An 18,163-nucleotide genomic window follows, 5' to 3' on the forward strand; every position below is an offset into this window, starting at 1 on the left:
CATTATTAAAGACCATCAATGGAGAAACACATGATCACTCAAATTTATTTGTTAAACATTTCCCTCTGTTTACAGAAGGGAAATCTCCTTTTCTGTGTCTAAAAACCAAAGACAGGCAGTAGTCCTCAAATTTATTCAGTTGTGAAACAGTGTTTTAATACAGCCTTCCTCTAATCTCAATTTCGCATTTAAGGCAAATGCACGGTATGAGTCATACAGAAATCAATTTTGGCCTCAGCATGAATAAAAGTGAAACTGATTAATACCTATCTGTTTTGTGCATGAAGACTAAGAGCTTAGAGAATTTCAGCAGGTGCATAAACATACAGCAACCTACCATCAACTAAAATGTTAACAAACTCTTTATTTTATATATAAAGATATACACTTATTTTTATACTTCAGTTTTCACTTAAAATTCACTTAAATGATCACTGTATATGATGGTAGGATGTAACCAATTTAACATTCTCTCTTACATAAATCATTCTTGTAGCATTTATGTCAGTTTTCAATAAAAAAAGGTACAATCCAAGATTATCATAATTATGCACAAAATTACATGAAAGAAAGTGCCTTTCACTGGGTGGGTAACAGTTTTCCACAGGAGTGAAGAGGATAATTGCATGAGGTAGTCATCTTATGACAGCATTTTGAAGGCAACAGAAGATAAATCCCTTCTCTCTATTTCTGCAGCTTCTGTATTAAATCCTCCTTAATCTGTTCTGAAACAAGTCACACACAAAATTTTATCCTTGAGTTTGTCTCTAATAGTGAAACAAATACACTTCTACTTGTATTAATGTGACTACTCTGAAAAGTCCTATTCTACACTGTTCGGTCTCTTTCCAGAAGTACTACGAGACCCTGTCACGTCCACAGTTTACAGAATCAGCAGAGACCATTTGACAAAGTCTGAAAAATATTGGAGTTACATAGTTAACATCCAGTGCAAAATGAACAGTTACCTGTAGTTCAAGGATTTGAAAATTTTCTTTATAAAAGAAACTGCTTGTACCAGGATGTTTTAGACAAATTTTCATCCTGTTAGTCTTCCATTTTATTGTCTCATTCTTGTTAATTTTCTCTCCCTGTATATGTAACATTTTAGGCTCTTCTGCTTTAAACATCTCTTAATTTGTCAGAATGTATTAGCAAATGTCTTCATTAAAGTGTTTTCATTCTCCCTCTGCCAAAGAAGGCTATATAGATTTGTTTCAAGGCAGAGGAACAACTGGTTTTGGATGCTTTGCTTTAGTTTAGCTGCTCATAAACCACTCCAGTAAATACCCAAGAACAGTTCTCAAGTTTCCAAGGCTTATCTTTTAAGAATACCAACATGTTACACTACTGCGACTGAAACACTGATTGATTAGTTTCAGTACCGTTTAGGTTGTACAATGATAAATAATGCTGTTTGTAAGCACTGATGAATAGTAAATCCAGAACTTGTAACACGAAAAGATCACAACAGACCTTTTCTAGTAATTATTCTAATAGTAAAACACTGAAAAATCTAAAACAATGTTGTGCTCAATCCTGTTTGTTTTATTATATAATGGAGATTAGCATCAGGAGAGGTCGGCAGAGGGCAATTGACTAATTGAGGGAATTTATTTTAAAAAGTTAAAAAACTAAACATGGAGTCTTTGAAAGTGAAGAAAGTAAATATGACCTCAGCAAGGTCTAGTAAAATTCTGAAGGGAACGGAAATGGAAGATAGTAACAAGACTACCTGATCTTTTTGTCAGTACAAGAACTAGTAGCATAAACTCAAGCTAAGTAAAGGTCAAGCCCTAAAGGAGTATCTTATGTCCAGAGAATAGCTAACTGAAGTAAGTTATGTGCATCTATTTGAGTGTCTGAATGATTTTAATAGATGCAGACACATTTATTTCCGATCTCTCTGGAATGCAGGATGGAAATACACGTTCTTTTGTTAATGAAAACTGAGATGAGTTTTGGTAAAACTTAGAGGATTTCACAAAGACACTTTGACTTAAGAATGTTTCAAGGGTACGTTTTCCTTTGAAGTAACTGTGCTACTAATCTTGGGTTTGAGTGCTTTCATTCTAATTTAGCACTCTAAATTTTTTTAAAAGATCTTCATGCAAGAGTAGAAGCTTTTTGTGATGGATGAACAGGTATTCTACTTCTTTTTGGACCTGCTAAATAAAAATACAATTCCTTGCTGAAAGAAGCATCACAGATTACTAGAGTAAGTCCATTTTAAAAAAGCATTAAAAAAATGTTTCAGAAAACTGCCCAAAATACTAAACATTTGAAAGTAGGATTCTTCTATAATGCAGAAACTGCTCCAATGCTTCCAATGAAGCTTAGTAACAAGAAACTCACTGACCTCAACTAGAAGAGTTAGGCCACTTTGGAGTCCTTTGAAAAACTGCACATGATATTTATTACTTGATGCTTAACATGCATTAGTCAAACGACTTCTGTGACTGTAATGGTTAGGGCCAAACAAAGCATGGGTATGAATACGAAAGAAAAATATACTCTTTTCTACCTGCCGTGCTTTGTGTGCTGTCTCAATGCCATGATTTCTTAGACAGCTTAAAGCCCTTGCATCTGGGGAGCGCCCCACGTTCCAGTCTGAAACAGCAGCACTGTCTGTCATCCACTGTAACAACAAAACAAATACATACACACATTTAAAGGAAATTAAAATACAGTACCTGCCTCGCAATATGATTCATGGTAATGCCATGCTTCTTCATGCAAGTCTGTCCTCGATAGTCAGGAGGGCTTCCTATTTCATAGGCAGATGTCGCTGCACTGTCTATCCTCCACTACAGAAAAACAAATTTATATTTTTATGTTTCCTTTCTCACTGCTTATATTTCTACTAACTGGCTATGAGACAGTTATTTCTTAGGCAGGAACAGAAATAAATAGCTTACCTTATTTTCAACTTTTTCATCAGTTACAAGTTTTCTAAAAACTGCTTCAGCTATTGGAGAGCGACAAATGTTTCCTATAGAAACAGGAGATTAAAGTGAAACTTCAGATTATTTAAAACAAAAAATCAGTAATTGTGTGGATTTGTCAGCACAGAGCAGATTAAAGATTTTTATTTACTCTAGGTAGAACGCGGATTGCTTATGTTATTATAACCCAAGAGATTCTGCAAAGGTGGAAACCCAGAGTCCTGCACCTGGGTTGAGGCAATCTCCAGTATCAGTACAGGCTGGGGGATGAAGGGATTGAGAGCAGCCCTGTGTAGAAGGACTTGGGGATATCGGTGGGTGAAAAATTGGATATGAGCTGGCAGCGTGCACTTGCAGTCCAGAAAACCAATTGTATCTTGAGCTGCATCAAAAGACGCGTGACCAGCAGGTCAAGGGAGGTGATTCTGCCCCTCTGCTCTGCTCAGGTGAAAGCCCACCCAGAGTACTGCATCCAGCTCTGGGGTCCCCAGCACAAGAAAGACATGGACCTGTTAGAGTGGGTCCAGAGGAGGGCCACAAAAATGATCAGAGGGCTGGAACATCTCTGACTGAGAATTGGAGTTGCGCAGCACGGAGAAGAGAAGCGCTGGGGAGATCTTATTGTGGCCCTTCTATATGTAAAGGGGGCTGTAGTGACAGGACAAGGGGCAACGGTTTTAAACTGAAAGAGGTTACATTTATATTGGACATACAGAAGAAATTTTGTTACAACGAGGGTGGTGAGGCACTGGAACAGGTTGCCAAGAGATGTTGTGGATGCCCCATCCCTGGCAGTGTCCAAGGCCAGGCTGGATGGGGATTTGAGCAACCTGGTCTAGTGGAAGGTGTCCCTGCCCATAGCAGGGGGGTTGGACTAGATGGTCTTTGAAGGTCCTTTCCCACCCAAATCATTCTATGATTCTATACTATCCATCAGTCTCTTGAAATGCATATCATTATATGAAAATATAACTTATTAAAATAAATAGGAGGAATATTGTGTAAGAAGATTGCTCTTTTCTTCCCCTCCACAAAGAATCCATGATCACAAAAGAGAGGCAAAATTACAGAATTTATACGGCAGCAAATCATCTTTATCTTCAAATCTTCCTACACACCGGCAAATTTCAACTAACACTTTACTGGAGAATCATGAATATTTGCCTGCAGTATTTACATTACTACCTACTTGTTAACAAAAACTTCTGGACAATTCCAAAACACAGCCACCACCACTGTGGAATCCATGTCGTGAAATAGCTGAACAACCTGTAGTAGAAAAACTCCTGACCACTGAAGTGAAGTCACTGCAGGTCAAACTGAGCCCTTCTCAAGAGCAGCTTCCAGATACCAATTCCAGCCCCCCCAAGAGAAATCAATTACACAAGCTCTAAAAACACCTCAGGAAAATAAATTTGCCATTTTTTGGGGGGGTCCAAAATATGGAGGATTAGGAACAAAACATAACTGAATGCAAAGCTGAAGTGCTGCCAATCAGCCAACAGTTAAGGTACTTAATTATATAAATATGTAATCTGTCTTCCCTTCCAGTGGCCTCCAATTGCTCTAGCCACTTGATCTGACCTTATTTTCAATAAGAACCTATTTCAACAATGAAATAGTGCCCTGTTAAAAACTAGAAATAATGGATCTACAGCATTTTTGCTCCACTGCTGAAGATGTAACTAAGTTAACCATCTAAGGTAGACCTCTCAAACTTACATGCAAAAATACATATTCTTTGAAAAAGAATTATATGTCTCAACAACAATAAAAAGTCTATTCAACTATTATTTTAGTTCTTTCTACCTTTTCATCCTTCAGAAATTCTGAGTAACTAGATGGATATTCACAGTATTTGATATGTCACCCAGATGCACAATAAATCACACAAACAAATCTTCACTTTCCATCAAAGAGAATGTATGACTTTGCTATCTCTGACTTTTGAACAGATAAGTATAAAATATCACAAATGGCAACAGTCATTTCTATACCTTTAAATAAATCACTCTTCTACTACTGATTAGATTATTTCCAAATCTCAAACAGAAAAAAAAAAATGAAATGCCCATGAACAAAGCTAAGTTTCCAGCAGCAAAAAGAAATTTTCAGATCAAGCACTTAGCCTCATTTTCATGCCTATATCTTCAAACAAAATATCAAGGTAGTTACTTCACTGCTAAAGAGAAAGAAGCTACTATGATCTGGGCATCTAGTAACTTCCTGTCAATCATACCAACTATAAAAAAAAAAAAAACAACAACAAAGTGGGAAGTGAACCACTGAAGTAATACAAATTTGCTGTCAAAGTTTGAGAGAACATCAAATCGCTAAAGGACATGGCTAACCATTGAGAAATTCATGTTGCTGAAACATTAAGTGAATTTTGATAGCAGTAGATGTCTCCCAGGAGAAAGCATACATTTCCTTTGTTTGAACTAGTTTATTCCAAGCAGAGAAACTAAATTGGTCTTGGAAGAAAAATAAAGCACGAAAAAGTTGGTTTTATTTATAAAGTAAGTGAGAAAACAGGTTAGGGCTTATTAATTATAAAAATGTTAAAGAATATGCTAATAAATTAGAAAAATAAATCTCACTTCTTTGAGTAAGCCAGTTGGACAATAAACAATGTAATTTTACTAGGAAACAGAGGGAACATGATAACATACAGCATAAGACAGAAAAGAACCTTCATAATCAGTGAGCCCAATCCTTTGATACTGCAGGCATATACAGCATCACTTCTCTTAAAAACACATCCAGCTTTCTTTTAAAAAGCATCATCTATCTTAAAAGGCTATTTCAGATACTCATTTCCTGTGGCAGCTTGAAACCTTCCAGTTCCCACTTTATTCTTGGAAGTCTATGCTCATCTGATCTTGGTTAACATCACTCTCTATCTTAAAAACCTTTCTTTCCTTCAACAGATACAGAACCCTTGTCAAGCATAGCTGTGCTAAACTAAACAAACCAAGCTCTCAGTCTGCTCATGAAATGAACTGACCCTTATCTAATCACTCCAGTTAAGCCAGCTCTGCACTTGTTCTAATTTGAATTTATTTTTCTTGAATACTGACAAATAAAACCACAGACCACACTGCAGGAAAAGATTTCACCAACTTGTTTTATAAAAGAAAAAAAAAAAAGTCTGATATACTTACTTAGCTCTTTTGAAAATAACCTGAGATAACTTCTACAATCACATTTGACTCCTTCACGAGTATCAAATTTGCGATCATAATCCCCCACTTCTAATTTGTCCATTCCCTCTCTTTCTCTGTTGCTCTGACTTAAAAATTAATGTCTTCCGTGATGACACATTCCAGATATTACCGGAGGTATTAACGGTATTACAGAACTGCAGTCACCATTCAAATCTATTCTTGGGGACTATGGACAGAATCCCAGAACTGACTTAATAGAAACTCTTTTCTCCACATACTCTGCAATATTATTTTCATCCTAACCAACTCTGTTTACCCATGCTACTCCTTGCAACTGTTATCATTCATTTCATCGTTAATGTAAAGCCTGATCTCATCTCACTGATATATGCAAACTTCCATCCTGGTTTTCCAGTCATTGTCCCTTTCCCATGATATTTTCTATCCATTTCATATCCAGTTTTACATCCCACATCTGTCTTTCCAGGCTTTGTTGAGGTCCCTAACAGATGCACAGTATTTCCTAAGTTATGGATTGACAGCCACAATTGGGGAATATCTCACAATAAGATTAATAGGGAGATTACCTTCCTCTTTGGACTTGAACCATATTTTCCTTAAATGTTACCAACACCTTGTATTTGCTACCTATCCCCCTCTGTTGTATTTCTGACTGATCTAATCATGCTCTTTTTATGTAGAAGATACCAGTACTAAAGTTCTCTGAATCTCCATCTTCTCCCTTCTTTTTTAAATTTCAAGCTCTTAAAGTTGTAGTAACATTTTCAATCATAAAAAACTAGTACCCAAGGTACCCAGACACAGTCCATCCATCGAAATAAATCCTACAAACATCTCCAAATATGATGATTCAAGGTTAAGAGACTTAAATTTCAATCACAGAATCAGTACAGGAACCATTTGCTGATCACTTTTATGGAATCATGTTTTCTCACTCATTTTCTATAAACAAGGACTCCAGTGACGGTTATCCAAGCCAATGCTTAATTTTTTTAGTTCTTACTCCAGTCTCTGCATTAATCTTTGACCCATTCCCATACAGAAATGGAAGCATTGCTTCTACTGACAGGAAAGACAACTTGTAACCCTCCCACTACCAAAACCTTGCCACACAAACCCAATACAGCATCATCCATCAGGTCCCCTTCATAAGTGAGTGTTTAAAACTCACTACTCACTTTATTCCATTCCTTACCCAGATTCCTGTCTGAACTTCATCATGAGTCCTAGATCTTTCCAGTTAAGTCTATCTTGTCACACTCAGCATTCAGGTAGCTTTGTAAGGAACCATTCAAGGCTCTGATTTTAGTCCAGATTCCCTGGCTTTCACTTCACAGTCAATTTCATTGAATACTTACACTCTTTATCTGAAAAACCTAAGTATATAGCTACCTAAATGATATCATCTAACTTCCATACATCCCCCCACTACCAACACACAGTGAGATTTCTCTCAGAAGTCGAATATTAGCATATGTGTGTGTATATATTTCTAAGCAGAACTCAATTTTTGCTCAAGATCTCTTAACACTTTTTAAGCGTAGACCTTATAATCTTATTTTCCAAATTTCTTAATTTTTGCTTTTACAACCATGCTTTCAACTCTCTAGTACTTCTGCATCATTCTGAAACAGATTAAATAAGGCATTGTAGTCTTACAGCTAGCTTACCAATGCTGCACAGAATAAAGGTACTTTCCTTACATTTAGCTAACATTCTCTTCTTTATCAAAAAAATGGCATTATTTCTTTTTGTCATCTTGCTAAGAACCCTCATTACAGAAGTTTTCCATGACTTCTTCAATGCCTTATCCAACCTATTGCTTTCCGATTCTGCTGCTATAAATGGCATTTTGCCCCATGAAACCTTGTATTTGGCTATATCTAAATGCATATAATGGATTGTGACAACTGAACTAGGAAACTCAAGTCTCTCTGTAAACTAATTTCCTCCTACCCAATAATTAATTGTCATTTTAGAAATTATTTTATGCAGTCTAAATCTCTGATGGCAATACTCATAGTCAGTGCTTCACAACAAGCTTCAATTTTCTGAGGACCCAGCCAAAACCACTTTGCTTATTGTTCACCTGTCTTACAACTGTTCCTCCACACATGGAGATCAGTAAGCCAATGCCTGGTCTAAGATGCCCATGCAGCTTGTTATCTTACAGTGAACAAGTCATCAGAAAGAAAGAGGCTGACTTATGTAACACAGTATCATATTAAGCTCATTTCTGGAGCTCAGCCATTAATTAGATGAACTACGTAGGTGTAAAAAGAGCAAACTGCATTTTGGTTCACCTCCAGTTTTAATTGTTTCTTTGCCTTAAATGAAAAAAAATTCTTGCCCGGTGCCTTTTCATATACTGTAATTACATATGTTGCTGGGTGCTTCATTTACTTCTCAGTGATGAGGAACCCTTATCATTAATGTAGTTATGCACATTAACTAGATTGATTTTGTTGTGTAATGAGTATCTTCTTATCTCATTACAAACAAAGAACACAGTCAACAGATATTTCAGTAATAGGTTTCTTTCAAAATAATGTAGAAAGAAATCTTTTTCATGAAGGCTTGTACTTTCAGTGATCAGCTCTCACTGAAAGTGGCAAACTTCAGAACTAATGTGCTTTATTAACCAGCACAGAATACTACAGATAAATGCAGTTCTAGAAATATGTTTAGTGCTCTTTTCAGCAATAACCATAGGTATTATTTCTAATAAAATTTAGGAGGAAAAATCTATTAAGGCATAAGCATCACTCTTCAAGACTAATAAAATTAAGCAAGAAAAGCAGGAAGAAGAAACAAGCTGCCTTCAAAACTTAACTGAGAAGAGTACATATCTGACTGAAAAAAAGAAGTGCTTGTCATGTCAATTAGATTTTATGTCACACGCCACATACCATTACGGTCATTTTTTTATAACCCAGTAACACAGAAAAGGAAATGTAAAAGGTATTTACAACATTTGTTTAAAAAAATCCATCTCTTTAAACATCAGTCCCAACTTGTTCGCCCTTTCCTCAAACTTAGTAATTTCACTCCATACCTAAATTATTACATTATCATCTACTAATAACAGTTCCTCAGAGACTCAACTGGATTAGGAACTTTTTACAGTGCAAATCACCATCACAGGCTTACCTATCACCCATAGATACATATGAATCATTTCGTGAAGATTACTACTGCCTTTAGAACATAGTGTTTGGAAAGAAGGATGCATATTTGTCCTGGTTTCAGCTGGGATAGAGTTAACTGCCTTCCTAGTAGCTGGTACAGTGCTATGTTTTCAGTTCAGTATGCAAAGAATGTTGATAACACTGATGTTTTCAGTTGTTGCTCAGTAATGTTTAGACTAAAGTCAAGGATTTTTCAGCTTCTCATGCCCAGCCAGCGAGAAAGCTGGAGGGGCACAAGAAGTTGGGACAGGACACAGCCAGGGCACCTGACCCAAACTGGCCAATGGTGTATTCCATACCATGGGACATCCCATCCAGTATAGGAACTGGGAAGTGGGGACAGGGAATCGCCGCTTGGGGACTAGCTGGGTGTTGGTCAGCGGGTGGTGAGCAATTGCCCTGCGCATCATTTGTACGTTCCAATCCTTTTATTCCTACTGTTGTCATTTTATTAGTGTTATCATTATTAGTTTCTTCTTTTCTGTTCTATTCAACCATTCTTATTTCAACCCAGGAGTTTTACTTCTTTTTCCTGATTTTCTTCCCCATACCACTGGATGGGGGGGGAGTGAGTGAGCGGCTGCGTGGTGCTTAGTTGCTGGCTGGGGTTAAACCACGACAATATGAATTAGAAGTTTTAATACAAAAACATTTGTCTAGGCCACTGGATCCCAAACATACGGCAACTGATAATCCCTTACTGAAGGATGTTTTCCCTAAATTATGATTAGGGGCTGATTTTACTGTAAGGTAAACATCAGAACATATTTCACAAAATTAAACTCTTGTTTTCCTATTCAATTAATTTGCATTTCTCCTATTACAACAGAAAAGCAGATAGCAAAGAACCCCCACATTAATCAATGGTTTTGTAACCAAACTGGCAAAATGCCAAGGATTGGCAGGGATCAACTCTCAGCACATAGGTAAGATTATAAGGGCTAGGAAGCAGATAATGTTAAAAGCCCTCCTAGATCAGAGGAAAGAGCCATCTAGCTTGTTATCCCCCAAAGGGATCAGAAGCAGATGTTTAGAGAAAGCACGTACAAAACGGGGCACAGCCCTGTAATCCATGTAGTCAGGTTAGCAATTCGTTGGTTGTGAAGATGCAGAAGATCATCTTGCTTATCAGTAATCAATTGTCCTAAGCTTCAGGAAAGCATCCAAACTCTTTCTGATCTCATTTACACTTCTGGTTTCCATGAGTTCTCATGACATGAAATGCACAACTTAAGCACATAGAATACCTTTTAAAAAATAAAATAAAAATTGTTTCCTAGCTCTTCATTTAGGTAGCCCTTCAGAAATGTCACGGCCTTTTCATGATAGCCATGATTTCATAGACCAACACCATCTCCACCTTCCACCAAGTTCTTTTTCTTACTTCAAGGCCTAACGTATTTTCCCTCTTCTTACAGAGGCTGCTCCGTTAACTTCAGTCACGCTTGCCACCGTTTTCCCTCCCTTTTCAACGTGAACCGCAACCCGCCCCCCGGAGGTCGGGCTGCCGCTGTGCCGCCGGGGAGACTGGCGGGGGGGGGGGGGGGGTGGTTCTCCATTCCCTCCCCGCTCGTCGAGAAGCCAAGCCCCGAGCAGCCCGTTTCGGAAGGCTACTCACAGCCACCGCTCCGCGCTGCTCTGGAGCAGCGGTCCTGGACCCAGCGCCCACGCTGGTTTATGCGCGGCTGCCTGCCCCGCACACAGCCTTCGCCTCTACCCATGCTGGATTTCACGTGTTGCTGCCCACTGGTTGCCCCGAGCCACCACATAAGCAAGCGAGAAGGAGAGGGAGGCCGCCTCCCGCCTCCCCTCCCGGCCACGACTCCCGCCCTGCCCGGGAAGGCAGACATCCGCAGAGCCCCCCTCGGCCGGGACGCCTGCGGCCGCCGGGACGGGCCCACCCGCAACCCCGCCGGGCGGGACCGCTCCCCCGGCAGCGGCCCTCGCCTCGCCGCCCTCCGGACACCCCTGACCGAAGAGCGGTGGGAGGAGGACCCGCCTCTCCCCCGGCCCCGCTCACCCAGGCACACGAAGAGCACCGACTTCACCTCCCCCGCCGCCATCTTCGCTCGGGGCCGGCCGGCCAGGCACGCGGGAAGGGGACCTTCCCGCCTGTCGCGCCGCCTGCGCCTCGCTTTACGGCACCGGCCGTTACAGCCGGCTGCGGTTTTTGCCTGACTTGAGAAAAAAAGGGGCGAACTGTGAAACTCTGCCAAGCACAAGTGTTTGCGCTGGGGGGGACACGGACGGACGGGACGGCGCCGCGCCGCACGGTGCGCGGGGGCGGCAGGCAGGCCGGCCGGCAGGCAGGCGGGCGGGCAGGCAGGCGGTTGGCGGCCGCCTCGGCCCCGCCCGCCTCACCTGCGGCAGGTGCGCGGCTCGGCGGGGCCGCCCCGGCGCGGCCCAGTGCGGCGGCGGCCGTGGCCGTGAGGAGAAGCGAGGCGAGGCGAGGCGAAGCGGGGGTGCCCCGGCCCGGGCAGGAGTGAGTATCCCCGCGGGAGGGCAGGTGGGCTCCTTAGCGGGGGAACCGCCGGGGCTTCCCCCGCTGAGGCGGCGGCCCGCTCCGTCCTGCCCGCCGCCGCCTCCTTCTCCTCCTCCCGGGTGGGCGGACGGCTGTCCGGGCACGGCGTGGAGCGCGGGGGGAGCCGCCCGGCTCCCCCGTCGGTGCAGAAGCCCCCCAGGAGGGCGCGGGGCGCTGCGAGGCCCGTCAGCCCCGGGCCGGCCGCTGCTGCCCCGTGGGTCTGGCGCCCGCGGCCGCTCAGGCTGTCCCCGAGAACTAAGCGAGCGTGCTCTGGCACTGCGAGCAACGCTTGGTTTCCCCATTAATTTCCCTTCTCGCCCGATGTTGCGGCGTGTGGTGCATCCTCCAACGGGAAACTTAAGAAGCGTTGAATATGGTGTTGGCCTCACCAGGCTGCTGGTGAGGTTAAGCACACGCACTCTTCGTTTTCTAGAAGAGCTTAACTATTTTTTTTTTTTTTTTTTGTATCTGGCTTCACCTGCTGGGACATGCCGCGTACCTGGCTGGGTTTTGTAATGCTGGCCGCCGGCCCGAGGTGGCCGGGTGTGGCCAGGACTGGATTCCTCTGGTGCTTTTAAGACTTGTTTGTCTTGTCTTTCAGTCAAAACGCGGCACTTTGGAGGTTAAATAAAAATCCCAGATTCTAAATTTTGTGCCAGATCTGTGACTTTCACATGAAAATGATGACTGAGTAACCGTTATAACCTGAAAAGCTTATACAACATATTTTCTGCAGAATGGAACAAATAGCATACAGCCTTTTATGCAACTTCATATGCTGGCCTGCGTATGTCACTGTTTTTATAAATGCATTTGTGCAATTGCATTTTTTAATATCTATTTGTTTTGCTTTGCAATGGAAATGGTTGGTACTCAGAAAGATTGATTCTCTCTCCAGCGTTCCCCTCCATATGCACTGCAGCACTCTGCTGTCGCACAGGTCTTCTTGCAGGTGTCAGGAGTGCAAGGTGGTGAAGCCAGAAAGGGGCCATGGCACTGCTCAGTTACCAGATGTGGCCTCGGCGAAGGAGAGAAGGGCGAGATGAGTCGGTTGTTTAATTCTCGCCTGTAGCTCTGCCATGTTGTATAACCTGAGCAGTCTAGAGTGCCTTTACTCCTGTTTTCTATCAAGTGGAGTGCCTTGAGGTGTCAGTATAGGAAGTAGATTCACCACCACCTTTCTATGCATTTGTGGGTCAGGGGAAAGTGAGGCTGTGCATAGAAGTGAGTGGTTTGAAAGGCCATTCTGGAGTTCGTATAAAATCTAGTATTTGTGTGTGTCTGTGTTACATGTAGGTATGTGCCTAGCTGTAACTTTGAGATGGAAGCATTTCATGTTTCCCTGTCTTGGGGAGGGGAGTGGGGAGGGTTGTTGTCTTAAGGGTTGTTCTACGTTCTCAGCTCTCAGTAGTGGAGGAGAATTACAGTCTGTACCTTTTTCAGTTAATGTCAACTTCATACCTTTGAAATGAACTCTAACGGAATTCACTGTTGTTCTTTGTCTTGTATCGTGGTTTCTCACCACTAAGAATTACTATTTCTGATGTGAAAGCTCTCTATATTTGGGGTTTTTTTTAAACATTCATTACATTGTTGTAAAAGAGTCTGTAATGCAGGGTTGCTATGAAGAGTAGGCTGTATGGCTTAGTGGGAGAGAAACACTATTGTGAACAAGACAATCTAAGAGCTTAGGTACAACTAGGGCTCTTCAAGCTCTTGATTAATAAATATCAAGTACTTACACTTCTTTTTTAAAATGTTTATTCCCTTTAGTTTGAAGAAATGTTTCTTGTGTGATTAATTATAGAAATTAATTCATTGTGGAAATTAGTAACTTAGATTAGATGCGTGCGCATAGGGAATTGGAACATCTATGAAATGGGGAAATGAGCGGGTTGGAATGATAGTGACAGTTTTACTGATAGAGGTGTTAAATATTTTCTGCAAGAAATGGCTGTAGTCTGTTTCGTTAAGGTACTCAAATATTTTTTTCATGTATCATTGTAGCATACGGGGCTATTGTATAGTGGGCATGGGGGTTGTAGTCTGTTACATTTTTTGCTCTCTCTATGCTTCTGTCCCTGGTGAGAGGATAAACAAGATGTTTTTTAGGATTTTTTTCTGAAAAGCACAGCTTTGTTTTAGTTGAAGCTTTCTTGTGCAAAGGTTAATGTACTTGTCTACCTGCTTGGATTGCCTTGAAGTGTATTTTTGCAATTAAAGTAGAGTTAGCAAGCCAAAGTTGGGATTCTCTTTGGGATTTTCCCCTTACCTCCCATGTCTAAATTTCACGTATCGTACCAACTCTTGTATTAACATGAGGAGAGACAGGCAGAACTGAATTCCTAGGTCTGATTTAGCTTCGGTCATGCTGCTTATCTTGCTTGGTGGGCAGCACCCAACCCCTTTAGTACCAACTGTTTACATATCAAACATATTACAATAAGTGTATATGAAAGACTTGCTAAAAGGGTTTCAGATAGACAGTTTCCCAGGGCTTGGGCGGCAGGGTGGATAGGTGGGGTGGTGTTTTGAGCAAGAGCCTGCAATTCTGGTAGTACAAATTCTTGGAAGAGTTCACTGGTTAGTCTCAGATCAACCCCCAGGGTAACTGTGCCTTTGGTGCTTGTTGTAGAGCATACCACTGTCTCTATATTCTTGAAAATACTGTTTTCTGACTATCTTTGTACAAACTGAGTGATTTCTTCCCCATGCACCTTGTGTTTGTTCTCTCTCCTAGTGCGAAGGCTACAACTCAGTTGTAGAACTGTGGACTCCGGATTTAAGCGTACTTGTAATTGCTAAAAGTTACAAGGCTTTTTGAAGACTTTTAGCTACAGGTTTTCCACTGCTCTGCCTCCAGTGCAGTTGAACAGATGTCTGATATGCTTTTTGGAACAAATCCTCTGATTCAGCTGTGCCTCAGGCAGTTAGCGACTGTCTTCACATGCCACACAGTTCCTTAGAAATAAGGAGGTGTCACCTAGTTGAAACATCTTGCATATACAAAGGGAACACGTTTTTCTTTCAAGTGCGTTGTTCACCTATGTCAGTATCATTTTACCCTCATGTATTCCAGCTCTCATCAGAAGTTCATCTTTCTAGGAGATGAGAGAAAATTCAGCATCTCAAATTAGAATTTCCTCCAAGCTGACTTCCATACAAAAACTGCTGGGAACCCAACTCATCAAATGCTTTTGATAATGTGGGTGGCTCTGTATGTTACAGGTGTTTTTTTGTTTTTTTTTTTAATTCCTTGACTTTTCTCAAGGAAATAGTTAATTCAAACTGGGATTGAGGACTGATATCCCATTAAGTTACCAAGCAATACACTTTGCGTTTGGATTAGTTAAGTCCTTTCCTCTTTGTTGAGAAAAGTAATAAAAAAATATACACACAATGAAACTGTGGGCATGGGGGCTTTTGCATGTTGTGGAGTTTTTTTAGCATTAACAAAATGGATATTCCATACGAAACATATTGAGCTCCCATGGTCTAGAAGTGCATGCATAATTGGTAGTAAAATCTGAAAAGGCAGCTTGTCAACACTAGCAGCTGACCCAAAATGTTGTATGTTTTTGGACACTATACATGACAATATTCACACTGACATAGCTAACAGGCATAAATACTTTTACCACATCTCATATAATTCAGTTTATTCAGATTAAATAGTTCTGAGGTGCAGAGGCTAAGCTTATTTTTGGATGTGTTATTTTATGTACTTAATGCATAGCAAATAAATTTTGCTTTGCTTTCAGAAGGCTCATTGGCTAACATCTTGGTTTGTAAGCTTGAGTTTACAAAATCCCTCTGCTAAGGGGACAACAGCCTAAAAACTTGACAAGGAAGGAGAAGTTTTCTACTTTAAATAAGTCACAGCAGAAAGCCCTAAACCAAAGTTAGGTGCAAAGAGCAATTTGCCTTGGAATACGGGTTAGTAGTAAAAGTAGTATATGTCCAGGTTGGGAGTGAGGCAGTATTCCTCTCCAGGTTCAGAGTTACCACAGTTACATGCTTCCAATAATACTGGCTTCCTTTGATTTATCTTCAGAGGTATTTTAATTTCCATAACTCATAGTAATATGTTTTAAAAAAACCCAAAACCAAAAACCACAGGCTTACAGAGATGAGAACAAACAAGGAAATTTGCTCTCTATCTCCATTAGTTCATTTCTGTCAATGGAAGGGCTTCTACGTTCAAAGTGGTTCTTCTTTGAATAAAGACTTGTGATTCTGTAGGTTTTGGTTTGACTTCATGCTGTGTATTTGCATACCAAAATCCAAATGTAGATGACTGGATTTCTCGTTGTTGTTGTCTGACGTCCTAGCTGTCTTGGAATAAGGATACAGATACAATGCAAGATTCCAAACAGGTTTTCAGAAGCACTAATCTTTAAAATGGCATTTGTCATCTCCCCCCCCCCCAATTACTGTGATTTAAATATATAAATATATATATATGTAATTTTGGACATGTAAGCTTCATAAATTCAAGAATGTTTTCTTATTATAGCCCTCTCCCCAATTCAGTTAAAAAAAAAAAAATCTTCAAAATACTGTAAATATCTTGGCTTTATGTAGTGATAGAAATGTCTGTGAGATTTTTCCTCTTTGAGAAATATAACTGTTGGGCTATTTTCCTTTTAGAGAAGGTGCTGTCTTCTGTTATGTGACATTCCTTTTTCACATTTGAGTTCTTGAAGGCTGCATTTAGTTGTAACTTTAGTATGCTCACGAGTTTTTTCCTGTGCACAGGCTGTCATCGGCAGCTAACTTTAGCAGGTTATTGCAGGTGAAACAAGAAAAAACAGGCTGGTTTTAATATGGATAAGGGGGGGGGTAATTTTCAGCTTTATTTTTAAGCACCATTTCACTTACTTCCAATGCAGTGTTTGGGAGGAAAAATCTGATTGTTCTTATATTTCCATCTGTCCTAGGTAAACCTTAAAATACTTCCAACTCCTTGTCTTCTGTATGCTGAAGGCTACAGGTTCTGCGGACCTTTCTGCTCTGTTTTCCCTCCCCCACCACTACCAGCATCAGCTTAATACAGTACCATCCAGTAAACTTCTTGTTATCCAGGGTGGGGAAGGAGGAAAGAGTAGTTATATTCACAGTACAAAAACCTTTAGGGTTGTGAAAGCACACATTTGAGTATTCCAGTGCAGCTCAGCTGCCACTCTGCAAGGCCACGTAGTTCCTCCTGCAGTACTTGTACCCTGACATAACTCTTACTATCTCTGACATAGCACTACCTACTCGCACCAAGCTTGTTGAGGAACAGTACTGTATGAAAGTTGGTAAAATTTCAGGAATCCAAGTGATGAGGAACATGGTAGAAATACATGAGATTAGTATAAGGCTTCAGTATACAGAGAGACCCTGTTTTCTCCTTTTCAACTTTGCTTCCATTGCCTTACGCTGATGTATTTTCTGTTGTCTTCTGTCTCCCTTGCTGTTCTCCAGGTGCCTATGGCAGAATTGTACAACATAGATAATTGGCATGAACCTCCCTGTCAATAATTGCTACTTTGTCATTCCCTGCTACTGCTTTCCTAGACTCCTTTTTGCCATGCCATTAGTGCTTTCAGGATGATCAAAGTGTGCATTGTGAAGCTTGCCTCTTTCATGCTCCTTGGAGTCTCAAGGAAAAAATATCTACTTGTTGCTATTGGCTCCAAAACAAGGAGTAAGGAGTTCAGGCTCTGACAGCAGAGGTCTGCTGGGTTTCAACTAAAGGGCATAGTTATTGCCTTTATTTTATTCCATCCTTTTCCTCCAGGTTCCTTTTCACTGTTTCCTTGGACGCCACAGATCTCTTCCTGACATCTCATTGACCTGACTGCTTTGCTGTCTACCATTGGCTTCAAGTGTTGGAAGTAGTAAATGGAGGGAGACTGACGGAGACATGTTTAACATAGTCTGCTGCTTGTCATCCGCTGCTCTGTATCGCTTCGCTTTTTCTTGGTTTAGGCAAAATGCTTACGATGCACGTCTTGCACGCTGTTCTAGGAATTCCAAATACCAGATGAATCCCAAGGCTGGAGCTGGCTACCACAGTACCACAATGTTACACATCTGTGAAACCAAAATTACATTCATCTCTTTAATTGTAGTGCTGAATTTAAATCTCTTGTGTAGGCTCTTTTCCAACACTGCACTGTCTTGCTTTTCAGGTTTCTCTTTCCCATTAGATGCTCTTCTTTAACCTTTCTTCACTATGCTAGTTCTCATGTTTATGAATGTTCTCAATCGTAATTTTGAATGTTCTCTGTTCATACAAGCTTTTTAGCATTGATGTTGCTGCTATAACCGTGG

The 18,163-nt window shown here is 40.8% G+C and overlaps 2 protein-coding genes across 4 annotated transcripts in view; one reads left to right on the forward strand and one right to left on the reverse strand.

The window, feature by feature from the left end:
- Positions 1-11,498, reverse strand: part of ACP1 (acid phosphatase 1) — a 21,481-nt gene extending 9,983 nt beyond the window's left edge. Inside the window, exons 1-3 of one of the 2 annotated variants that reach the window (XM_069805904.1) lie at positions 11,342-11,498; positions 2,919-2,992; positions 2,525-2,638 (exon numbers count right to left, since the gene is read on the reverse strand). In XM_069805904.1, coding sequence (XP_069662005.1) covers positions 2,525-2,638; positions 2,919-2,992; positions 11,342-11,384 — 231 coding nt within the window. In that variant the 5' untranslated portion in view covers positions 11,385-11,498. Of the gene's footprint in view, positions 1-2,524; positions 2,639-2,693; positions 2,808-2,918; positions 2,993-11,341 lie in introns of both variants that reach the window. The other variant, XM_069805903.1, reaches the window with a different exon arrangement.
- A 159-nt stretch (positions 11,499-11,657) lies between these two features.
- The window catches only part of SH3YL1 (SH3 and SYLF domain containing 1), a 52,947-nt gene continuing 46,441 nt past the window's right edge, over positions 11,658-18,163 (forward strand). For both annotated transcript variants that reach the window (XM_069805901.1, XM_069805902.1), the window contains exon 1: positions 11,658-11,803. In XM_069805901.1, the coding sequence (XP_069662002.1) occupies position 11,803 (1 nt within the window). In that variant the 5' untranslated portion in view covers positions 11,658-11,802. The remainder of the gene's footprint in view (positions 11,804-18,163) is intronic.

This window comes from Haliaeetus albicilla, chromosome 18, assembly GCF_947461875.1.
Source record: "Haliaeetus albicilla chromosome 18, bHalAlb1.1, whole genome shotgun sequence".
NCBI lineage: Eukaryota > Metazoa > Chordata > Aves > Accipitriformes > Accipitridae > Haliaeetus > Haliaeetus albicilla.